Source organism: Cynoglossus semilaevis, chromosome 8 (genome assembly GCF_000523025.1).
Source record: "Cynoglossus semilaevis isolate Cse_v1.0 chromosome 8, Cse_v1.0, whole genome shotgun sequence".
Classification (NCBI taxonomy): domain Eukaryota; kingdom Metazoa; phylum Chordata; class Actinopteri; order Pleuronectiformes; family Cynoglossidae; genus Cynoglossus; species Cynoglossus semilaevis.
The window spans coordinates 3,522,569-3,534,848 of NC_024314.1; the positions used below are offsets into that span (position 1 = coordinate 3,522,569).

Below are 12,280 nucleotides of genomic sequence, written 5' to 3' on the forward strand. Positions count from 1 at the left end.
CTGACACTCACAAACTGGCCTTAATTCTCTAGTACGGCGCAGCCCGCGTCGTCAAAGTGCTAATCCGACGCGAACGTGCGTCCGTTTGCCACATCGCGGGGGAAGTAAAAAGAACAGACGTCACGTTTGCCACCTCGGTGTTTCCGATTATAAAATAAAAGGAAGAGAGTCTTCACTTAGAAATCCCATGGCGCTCAGGTCATGTGACCAAAATATACAGTCGGTAAAAAAAAAAATCGCGTGTTTACGTGGAAATTAGAATGCACGACTACAATCGTATGTTGAATTCAGACACTTTTTTTATACCACGACAGGAAGAACGGCGGTGCTATTTACAGAACAACCCTGATTTTGGCACCGAGTGGTTACACACCGCTGGGAGGAGGAGGACGCCGCCGCCGTAGACGAGGGGTAGGTAAGTGCTACATCGTGCTGTGAGTTGCGTTGTACCACAACTGGTGTTGGGAGGACTTTGGCCAAACGTCCTCAGCTGGTTTGGATTTCTTCACGTCACAGTTCCAAACACACTGCTCCACAAAGCTCCATCTTCCCTTTCACCCCACTGATGCCTTTTTCCTCAGCAGAACATCTGAGGTCAACTCTGTGACTCTCCTCGAGTTCACCAACATTCCCTCAACCCTCAACCAAGCCCACTCCAGGAGTCTACCAGTCCCAGGTATTCTGGGTTTTCTGCCGTGGGCGTCACAAACCCGTTCAGAGGCCTGGTCACTCTGGAGTCCCTCTGCGACGCCGCCTCGCTCGACGTGGCCCCGGCTACTGCTTTGGCTTTAGCCAGAAGGTCTAAATAGTAAGGGTTGTCGAAGGCAGGAGAGGTGGAGTTCGCCGGGACCAAGTATCCGGGGTTTTCTACGCTGTGACCGGAGCTCAGGCCGTTCGGGAGTCGCCTGTCTGCTCGGCTTTTCCGAGGCAGGGTGCTGGGCCGCTCGGGTCGGAAGTCCTGGACGTCCTGGTTTACGTACTCTGATCGAGTAGGAAAAGAGGACACAACATTTGAGGGATTAATAAGATTGAGAATATTAACATGGTTTTTGTAGATCAGTGGTTCCCAAGAATTCTCTTTCGAGTCCACTTCGTTAATTTAATCGACTTACAGTAATGACTTCAACTGAATAACTCTAAGAAGCTGAGTTATAATTTAGCATATTTTTCTTAATTTTCCATATCAATAATTCTATCATTCGGATTAGTGACAAATAAAAGCAGGTGTGAACTATTTTTCTTTTTTTTTTCTCAGAAAAAAAACTTTTTTGGTCAAACTCTATTTAGGAATTCATCATGATTAATCACGATTAATCGTGATTAATCATGATGATTACCCACAGTTATCCGGTGACTAATCGGAATAAAAATGTTAACAATCTGACCTGTCCCTTTTTTATACAACATGAACATCGTTTTTGCTCACCTGGAATTACGTGGTTGTGATTATACCCGTGACTTTGTCGGGGCAGTGTGTGATGAAACCCATTCGGCCCATCTGTCTCAATGTCTCCCTGGCTCCCGCCGGGATACGTGGGGTCTTTGCAGTAGCGCCCAGGACTTGCTGGGGGCAGCGAAGGGTCATCCGGCCCTCCGTCGAGGAAGACGGAGTCAGACTGGCCCTCGGCTGAGGGGCTGCGAACCAGTGTGGAATACTGAGGGGTCCAAAAGCCGTTTGAGGTGCTGGCCCCCAGTGGTAGCGTTGGGTACTGACTGCGACCCAGAGTGCTTAGAGAGGAGTACATGCTACGAGGGCCGCCATTCATTGTAGGATCTACATCTAACCCCTGGTCTCTGCTCTGCTGAGAGAAATTGTGTGAAAATAAAGCAGCATAAAATTAGGAATTAGAAAGGATGTGAAATGGGGATTTTTTTTTTTTTTGTCCAGGAAATAAACTTTGCGTTTAAAATATTACATTTCGGATGTTTAATCGGGTTAAGTTGATCACTTTCAAGCCACCAAAAACTGTCACCGGTCATAAACATGTCATCCTCATCTAACCTAACTGTATCTAAACTAGAAATTATCTTTGAAACCTTGCACGAATTAACGTCGACTGTGCACGGACAAAGGATAAAACTAAACAAGTCACACTCTGGATTAGCCAAGTGAAGATGCTAAATGGCATAAAAATATGTTAAAGAATCTGGCCGCCAAACATTAAAACAAGAGGTGGCTTGATCCGATACTCGGGATCGGTGTTGGTCCGATATTGGTGAAAATTTCAGGATCGAACATCCAAAAAAAACCAAAAAAACACCTATAGCCCGTATGATCTGATAACCTAAAAACCAAATGCTAAACTTAACTTTACAGACATGTCGTAAACAGAGACCCTATCAACTTAGCAACGGCATCTCGCGGCATGCTGGAGGAAAAGGTGTCAGACTGATAGCGGTATCGGCAGATACGACCAAAGTTGTATTGCGCCGTCCCTAGCTAAATCACGCGGCTTTTTGAATATGGTAATGTCTGGTGTCAGTAAAACGGTCATCTGCTCCTCACCCTGTACGACTGATGTCTCGATGGCCCATTGGACTGTCCGTCTCCCTGAGTCCTGGGGAAGGTGTTTGGCTGAGGAACCAAATACTCTTCGGCATCCAACAGTTCCCTCATGTTGTTCCCCTCCTCTTCCATTAATGTGCGGAAGAACTGGCTGTCAACGGGACTGGACATGCTCATCTGCTCATCATTCTGCAGTGTAAAAAGAACATTACAGGCTGGATGCACCATTTGGTGCTAGCTAGCAAACACGCTAGCATAAGGAGCAATTTATCTTGCATATCGAGTGCATTTTATAGCACAGTGTTCCCTCTCTGTATCGCGGTTCTCCTTTCGCTCCCTCAGTACACCGCGGATTGTTTTTAATCCGATCTTGCGACATTTACGCACATATCGCGAAATTTTACAGCAATTTAAAAAATGTACAATATTTTCATTATTTTTGTGAATTATCATTTCTAGCCTAAAAGGGGAAAACACAATATATAAATATACGAAAAGACATTTTGCAACAGCTACATAGAAAAAAAAACCATGTACAGTACGTACGGGTACATGAGCTTTAGGTTGGGAAATCTAAGATACCCACATGTCATATGCGTGACATACTGTATATACTATATGCTTAGCATTTAATTAATGTAGGGTAATGACCTAAGTTGGCCACAGGAGGGCACTGTTGTTGTTGTTCGACCGTTACAAGTGTGAGGGAGGTTCATAAAGGGTAAATATACACTTTAAATAATATAACTATCTCGCCTCTACTTCGCGATTTTTCCCCATTTGACGGTGGGTCTTTGAACGCAACTACCGCGATAGGAGAGGGATCACTGTATTAGGGACATGTTACATGTTACCCGGTGTCTACACACCTGGATGACCACATAGCGAGGAGGATCTCTGGCCATGACACTGAAGTCGTTCACCAGACTTTTGAACTTGGGTCTGCTATCTGGATCGATCATCCAACCTGACAACCAACACAAACGCTTAAAGACATTGGGAATCTCACACTCATAGTACACAGATACTAGGTAGGAACACTGGGAACTGACATTTGACCATGACTTTGCGTTTAAAATATTACATTTCGGATGTTTAATCGGGTTAAGTTGATCACTTTCAAGCCACCAAAAACTGTCACCGGTCATAAACATGTCATCCTCATCTAACCTAACTGTATCTAAACTAGAAATTATCTTTGAAACCTTGCACGAATTAACGTTTTCCGTCGACTGTGCACAGAAAAAGGATAAAACTAAACAAGTCACACTCCGACTGTGCACGGACAAAGGATAAAACTAAACAAGTCACACTCTGGATTAGCCAAGTGAAGATGCTAAATGGCATAAAAATATGTTAAAGAATCTGGCCGCCAAACATTAAAACAAGAGGTGGCTTGATCCGATACTCGGGATCGGTGTTGGTCCGATATTGGTGAAAATTTCAGGATCGAACATCCAAAAAAAACCAAAAAAACACCTATAGCCCGTATGATCTGATAACCTAAAAACCAAATGCTAAACTTAACTTTACAGACATGTCGTAAACAGAGACCCTATCAACTTAGCAACGGCATCTCGCGGCATGCTGGAGGAAAAGGTGTCAGACTGATAGCGGTATCGGCAGATACGACCAAAGTTGTATTGCGCCGTCCCTAGCTAAATCACGCGGCTTTTTGAATATGGTAATGTCTGGTGTCAGTAAAACGGTCATCTGCTCCTCACCCTGTACGACTGATGTCTCGATGGCCCATTGGACTGTCCGTCTCCCTGAGTCCTGGGGAAGGTGTTTGGCTGAGGAACCAAATACTCTTCGGCATCCAACAGTTCCCTCATGTTGTTCCCCTCCTCTTCCATTAATGTGCGGAAGAACTGGCTGTCAACGGGACTGGACATGCTCATCTGCTCATCATTCTGCAGTGTAAAAAGAACATTACAGGCTGGATGCACCATTTGGTGCTAGCTAGCAAACACGCTAGCATAAGGAGCAATTTATCTTGCATATCGAGTGCATTTTATAGCACAGTGTTCCCTCTCTGTATCGCGGTTCTCCTTTCGCTCCCTCAGTACACCGCGGATTGTTTTTAATCCGATCTTGCGACATTTACGCACATATCGCGAAATTTTACAGCAATTTAAAAAATGTACAATATTTTCATTATTTTTGTGAATTATCATTTCTAGCCTAAAAGGGGAAAACACAATATATAAATATACGAAAAGACATTTTGCAACAGCTACATAGAAAAAAAAACCATGTACAGTACGTACGGGTACATGAGCTTTAGGTTGGGAAATCTAAGATACCCACATGTCATATGCGTGACATACTGTATATACTATATGCTTAGCATTTAATTAATGTAGGGTAATGACCTAAGTTGGCCACAGGAGGGCACTGTTGTTGTTGTTCGACCGTTACAAGTGTGAGGGAGGTTCATAAAGGGTAAATATACACTTTAAATAATATAACTATCTCGCCTCTACTTCGCGATTTTTCCCCATTTGACGGTGGGTCTTTGAACGCAACTACCGCGATAGGAGAGGGATCACTGTATTAGGGACATGTTACATGTTACCCGGTGTCTACACACCTGGATGACCACATAGCGAGGAGGATCTCTGGCCATGACACTGAAGTCGTTCACCAGACTTTTGAACTTGGGTCTGCTATCTGGATCGATCATCCAACCTGACAACCAACACAAACGCTTAAAGACATTGGGAATCTCACACTCATAGTACACAGATACTAGGTAGGAACACTGGGAACTGACATTTGACCATGATCATGTAGACGTCGATGGTGCATATGAGCGGCTGAGGAAGACGTTCTCCTCCTTCGAGGACATCCGGGATGTCCCTGGCTGGGATCATGTCGTAAGGCTTGGCTCCAAACGTCATCAGCTCCCACACAGTCACACCTGAGATACAGAGGTACAGTCACCAACACAGACACTAGGACCTAATGATACAAGAGGAGACCACTACAACCAGAGTGAGATGGTAAATCCAACACTCACATGAGGGTCCAATACAAAAATACAAATAAACATAGTTCTATCCGTATATTATTTTTGATATAATTTAATTATAGAATTGTATTAGATTTCAATTATACAGTTTTATAGCTGTATTAATTAGTATAGTATATGTCATTGTTTCCCAAGGACTGGGTCGCGACCCTCAGGTGGGTCGCAAGAGATTATTTGGGGGGTCGTCTCGCATCATGGTTCTCAGGAGTTTACGAATAATGTTTATTGTCTTGGGTCGTGAAGGTTTGTGACTTGCGAAAATAGTGAAAAGTCGTAAGTTTAGATGTGTGTTGTGAGAAAGTCTGGCTCCTTTCTTGTCTTGTTTCACTTTACTTTCTGCTCATATTATGAAGTCATCTTAGGCCAGTCCTTTATTCATGCAAACTCACAACCTTATTTTAAAAAACGTTTGTTCTTTTGTTCTCGTAACGTTACTAATAATAATAATTTGAACATTACTGGTCCCATATTTAAGAAATTCTAGTTTTAAAAGCAGATGTGCTGCAACATGCTGCCCCCTGCAGGCGCCAATATGTGGTTCCTCCGGGAATCGAATTCAGGCTCTCTGAGGGAGGTGTGCTAATCGCTACACTATGGTATCAACAAAATATTGTGGCACCTCCACCTCCTTATGAATCTTAGAAGATTTGTCGTAATTTGAGTTCCTTTTGCTAAGCGTAAGAGTACACAATCCTAAACTAGCAATAACAAATTTGAGTGACACTGACCGTAGCTCCAGACATCGCTCTGATGGGTAAACCTCCTGTGCAGAATAGACTCCAGAGCCATCCATTTGATTGGCACCTGCAGACGAGTGGATGGAATGGTTAAAAATTTTTTAAAAAAAGAAAGAACTGTTATCATTTCTGGTGTCACAGCCTTTTCTCACTTTTCCTCCATCAGCGTGATACTCAGTCTCGTCGATGTCAAGCAGACGAGCGAGGCCAAAATCTGTGATCTTCACGTGGTTCGGGTTCTTCACAAGGACATTACGTGCTGCTAAATCTCGGTGCACCAACCGCACCTCCTCCAAATAACTCATTCCCTGCAGGTACGAGAGAGAGAGAGAGAGAGAGAGATGTTGAAACCATTTTACAATCCTGCGTTGACACCACCACAGCATAAAAATAGGAAAAATAACAGATAAACTTTACGGCCGTACTACCACAGGCCAGTGTCCAGACTGAGAAATCAGAATGTTGTAGTTGACTGTGACCCAGATCTCAATTTATTACCTTTAAACGTCAACAACAATATACATTTCTACAGTGGCTCTTAAGGTCAAAGCACAAAAACATTTCACAAAACACAACAACGATTAGAGAAAACACGAGGACATTTCATAAAATGTAAATGTGTATTTATATGTACATATATACACACATACGCACATATATATAAATATACATGCGCACATATATATATGCGCGCATATATATAAATCATAAATATATATGCGAACATATATGTAAATATATATGCGCACATATATGTAAATATATATGCACACATATATGTAAATATATATGCACACATATATGTAAATATATATGCACACATATATGTAAATATATATGCACACATATATGTAAATATATATGCACACATATATGTAAATATATATGCACACATATATGTAAATATATATGCACACATATATGTAAATATATATGCACACATATATGTAAATATATATGCACATATATAAATACATATATATACACACATATATATACATACACACATATATATGCACATACATAAATATATATACACATACATAAATTTATATATATTTATGAATTAAATGGGTTGATACACAGCAAAATCTCAGCATGATGAATAAAAGAGGTTGATACACAGCAAAATCTCAGCATGTTCCGCTGTAGCTCTGAAAAACCCTGGTATCGACCGTACCATCAATCTAAAGTCCAACACCGGGGTTCCTGTTACAAGGTGAATCCTAAATCAAAACCAAGGAACAACTCTTGTTCGTCGTTTCCCCGACACCTACCTTTGCAATCTGGACACACCAGTTGAGCAGGGACTGGGAGCCAATGCGGTCCTTGTTTTCTCTGACGTAGTCCAGCAGGCAGCCATACGGCATCAGCTGAGTGACCAGCTGCACAGTGGAGGTCAGACAGATCCCCAGAAGACGACACACGTAAGGACTGACCACCCCGGCCATCACGTACGCCTCCTGGGAGGAGACGGAGCAAACACGTTCATGTAAGGGGAACTGTGTGAACAGAAACAGGCAGCTGGTGCAGTTGTGTCCCTGCACGTGTGTGTGTCCCTGCACAGGCACTCACATCGAGGATTTCTTTGTTGGCCTTTGGGGAGGTGTTCTCTCGTAACACTTTAATAGCCACAGGTATTTTCACGTTCTCACCGTCAGGAGCCCACACACCCTGAAACAATGTCGAAACAGTTAACTAATGTGTAAAATATGTTTGCCTACACCAGTGCTTCTAAAATAGTGGAGCGGGCCCCCCTGGGGGCAGAGGGGTGCGGTGACGGGGGGGGCGTGAGTGGCTTTCAATGGAATATGATATGCCAGACATAAGTGTCTACCACTGCTGTAATGCTTGAATGATAACAAGCCTCCAGTCACTAGGTGGCAGCAGCTCATACAGTGGTTTGTACAGATGGAAATATACATGTTATCAGGTTCTCAGTAGTATTTCAATTTGTGGGGGTGTAGGTTGGGAGGGGCATAAAAAAAGGTTTTGTCCCGAAGGAGGGGCATGGCAGAAACAAATAAGAACCAAAAAAAAAATTAGCCTTTATTTGCATTTTATATCCATAGCAACCTAGAAGCTACAACTTTAGTCAATTATTTTCAATTATTAACAGATGAGTCTTTGTGTCCAAAATGTCCCAGCTTGTTGAAAGAGGAACAAAGGTCAGTGGAGCCTGCAGTTATTAGTTCACATACCTTGTAAACGGTACCGAAGGCACCAGCGCCCAGAACTCTGAGTTTCTTCAACTCGGTCTCCTTCAGGATGCGCATCTGAGCCTTATTTGGTGACGCACCGCTAGGTGTGAGAGGCTCAACCAGCTGGACACAAGGACAAAGCGAAGACATTCAAAAGAGAATTTTTTTTTTTTTTTGGGGATCAACGGTTCTGTTCTGTCAGTACTCACCTCGTGTTCCTGCAGGATCCTTCTCATGGTTTCCTTTCTCTTCAGCTTCTTCTGCCTCTTCAGGTAGAAAATGAGCAATCCCAGCAGGATGAAGAAAAGCAACACACCGCCCACTGCAGCTGCGATGGTCGTAGCCGGTCTGCACACAGAAAGCACAGTTCGACCGTGAGCGAAATGCAATTTAGCAGCATAAGGAACACGGAGGGATGCACTTCGGTACTGTCAATGAAATTTAAAAAAAAAAAAAACTGAACAGAAAATTTATGTTCTAGTAGTCATGCGACCCACCCAGTCCTGGTGTCGATGGGGCAGCCCCTCTCGTCCATCACGGTACAGCTGAAACAGAGGAACACCAGGTGCGTTAGGGAGTTTTAGCATCACACCCAAGGCCTGGTGTGCTGCTGAACTGTGTGAGCACTCACGACAGCGAGCAGTTCATATTGCAGGGCAGACAGTGTCCCGTGGCGTTGCTGTACTTCCACACTGTTTGCTGGTCCTCTTTCACCCCACTGGGACAGTGGTCCACGCAGGAGTCTCCGTCCTGGAAGCTACGGCACTCTGTGCAGTGTTCTGCCCCCTGGAGACACAACCGTGAAGATGTATTTCAACAAAACTGAACAAGAGAAATGGGTGAGAAGTTGAGGTGTTATAGGACAGACAGGAAGTACATGGGGGGGGGGAGTTTGCCTCAGACATGGGCAAACTAAGGCCCGGGGGCCTGATGCGGCCCGTTCAGCTTTTGAGTCCGGCCCGCTACACTTTTCCAAATTATATAATTTATTTATTATCATTATATTTTTGCCTTTTCCCTGCAATACCCACATTTCCCCAATAGATGGAGTAGAAAATGATAAAAGCATTTTAGCATTTTATGCATGACTTTTGCATGTCATTTATCTTAGTTCACACCAACTCCATCTATCTGCTCCTCGGCCCAACATCGAATTTTAGGACAGTTGTGGTCCGCGAGCCAAAAAGTTTGCTTACGTCTGTTTTAGACACATTTAAGTTCAGGCAAATCTTCCACATATATAGACACCATCATTACAAAGTATTCACCAGGAATGAAGTACTAAAGCAACCGAAAGTGCTTTCAAAGTTATAATACTACAAAGTGCCCTATCGCGGGCATATTTTAAACAGAAAGGGTCCCAAACACTTCTCCGACATCGCCGTGATCTCACTTACTGGGCCGTTACAAGAGACAGAGCCATTGAGAGGTCGACACTCTGGGTGACAGGAGACACACAGTGACCCGGTGATGTATTCTGGCACAGGCCTGCAACAAGAACATCAACACAAGAGTCTTAAAGATACAGTGTGTGCAATTCCAATCAATTCAAAACAAACTAGAATGATGTTATTTAAAATGTAAAAAAAAAAAAAAAAAAAAGTCCTATCACCTACAGGTGATATGAAACATGCATATCACCTGTAGGTCTAACCTTTGGAACACCGGTCTAGGTCACAGCTGCAGGTTCCTAGCATTAAAACTCCCTCCCCTGGAAACAAACTCTGCAGTTACTGTAGCTGCGGGTTGGGCCTGTTGAAACTAATACATTGACCTTGTCCCATTCTCTGGAGGCGGTTAATGTGGAGCACTCGACATACGTTTGTGTTGCATTAGTGATTAGGTAATGGAACATTAGGTTGAGTTATCTACTTTATTATAACATAAAAACAGCTGCAATACACACGAGAACAGCAGCTATCATTCACAGTTCAACAGCGTCCCAGGTTTTCAACAGTTTTGCTGCATTTGTTTCCACTTTTCTGTGCAATTACAATGAGGAATAATCCAATTGGAGAAATTAGCCCTGCTACTTACGGCCAGGAAAAAACAAACAAACAAAAAAAATAATAATTTCAGAAGGCAGTGAAGTGTTATAGTAATAATATTTTTTTAAAAGAATTCTCTGTGTGTGATAATTGACTCCCCGTGACGGGGCCGAGCCGGACGCGGTAAGGATCAGTCAGGTTTGTTCTGTTGGACAGAGGTCTAAACCCTGGGGACGATTGGGTCCCCCTAAAAGACGCAAGATTTAGAGACATCTAGAAAAGCCCGAAAGAAGTTAAAGAAAAAAAAAAAAACTTAAGGAAAAGGAGAGTCACAGACACTTCATTCATACACCTGCAATAACTTCTCTAGCTATGGTTAGGGCAAGTGACATAGGGAGAGAGAGAGAGAGAGAGAAGAGTAGAGCGACAAAAAAAATGCAGGTATCTGTAACACCAAGCGCGCCTCCACCTCTATATTTTAAAAACAGAGCAAAACGGAGAAGTTAAAAACCCCCATATATTAAAAAACAGAGCAAAACGGAGAAGTTAAAAACACATGGCATTTTCCGGGACAGTGAATTATGACATAAAAGATGCAGAAAACGCACCAGAAAACAGGACTGAAAAGAGAAAGGGAAGTAAAGACGAAAAAAAAAAAAAAACAGGGATGAGATGCTGACCCCCCCCCAGTCTTCTTCAAAACACAAACAATTTACTGCTGAGCGACTGAGGAATTTAGAATGGTGTGAGTCTGACCCAGACGAGAGTAATGACAATATATGACCACGATGCAGAGGACCAGTCAGACAACGACGTCACGATAAGATAGGAGCAAAAATACGAGGAGTCAATGCATGGGGCTTTACTCGTAGCGGGGCTAAATACAGTACGTGTCCACTGCGAGTGGGTCCAGGAGGTCCAACAGATCGTTATGAACCTTGGTTCGTGACTGATAGACAAGTTATTGCTGGGGAAAGTGCTGCTCAGTTCCTAGATAAATCAATAGAAATATGGCTAAATGCAGTAGGACCACAGCCCAAAAATGACCTACTGTCTGGCAGAATGTATCAAGCAGCTGTTATGGCTGGCTTACCCTCAATAGTAAAAGAAAAAAAATGGAAAGTAACCCTGATTTACCACACATGATTTACACCATGTGGTGTAGACACTGGGCTGGCTTATCTTCAACAGTAAAAAAAAAAAAAAATCAGTAACCCTGATTTACCACAGGTGGCGTAGACATTGTATATATTACCTCCAGGAGTACTTCGATGCCCCAAGACAGTACAGTGAAAGACAGGCAACAAGATGAGAGCTGTTGAAATTACAACTGGCAAAAGCTCGTGCAGAGGCGAGCACAGACAAAAAGCAGAACAAAACTCAAAGACAAACAGTGCAGCAGCAGCAGCAGCAAGCAGGGACAGCCCCCCCAGCAGACTCCGTCTCAGGGGAAGCCCAAACAGCAAGGCCCACCTGGGGGAGTTCCTATGGGCTGTTATCAGCCGGGCCACCGTGTAGCCCACCCCTCCTATCTATCAATATTAACACAAACAAGTTATCTCCTGGTACTTTAACCAAGTATTGAAAGACAAACTGTGTGACCTCGTGCTACCATAGGACTGTTTGATGGTGCAGTATGTATGAGGATATTCTCATAGCTGCCGCAGAACCACAAAGCTGCTTGCAGGCCACTAAGGATGTACTACTTCGTCGGTATGTGAAACCTAAAAGCCCTTCTTGACTGGACGACAGAGAGTTAAAAATAGCGTTAGCTTCGGCGGCCACACTAACCACTCCAGACTGCACGCAAAATT

General features: G+C 43.3%; 1 protein-coding gene across 2 annotated transcripts in view; it reads right to left on the minus strand.

The window, feature by feature from the left end:
- Positions 1-281: 281 nt before the first annotated feature.
- erbb2 (erb-b2 receptor tyrosine kinase 2) overlaps positions 282-12,280 on the minus strand; it is a 36,501-nt gene continuing 24,502 nt past the window's right edge. For both annotated transcript variants that reach the window (XM_025057283.1, XM_025057284.1), the window contains 14 exons: positions 9,876-9,966; positions 9,110-9,264; positions 8,976-9,023; positions 8,688-8,826; positions 8,479-8,601; positions 7,853-7,951; positions 7,555-7,740; positions 6,430-6,585; positions 6,269-6,344; positions 5,283-5,429; positions 5,100-5,197; positions 4,231-4,419; positions 1,427-1,799; positions 282-981 (listed from right to left, as the gene is read on the minus strand). In XM_025057283.1, the coding sequence (XP_024913051.1) occupies positions 641-981; positions 1,427-1,799; positions 4,231-4,419; positions 5,100-5,197; positions 5,283-5,429; positions 6,269-6,344; positions 6,430-6,585; positions 7,555-7,740; positions 7,853-7,951; positions 8,479-8,601; positions 8,688-8,826; positions 8,976-9,023; positions 9,110-9,264; positions 9,876-9,966 (2,221 nt within the window). In that variant the 3' untranslated portion in view covers positions 282-640. The remainder of the gene's footprint in view (positions 982-1,426; positions 1,800-4,230; positions 4,420-5,099; positions 5,198-5,282; positions 5,430-6,268; positions 6,345-6,429; positions 6,586-7,554; positions 7,741-7,852; positions 7,952-8,478; positions 8,602-8,687; positions 8,827-8,975; positions 9,024-9,109; positions 9,265-9,875; positions 9,967-12,280) is intronic.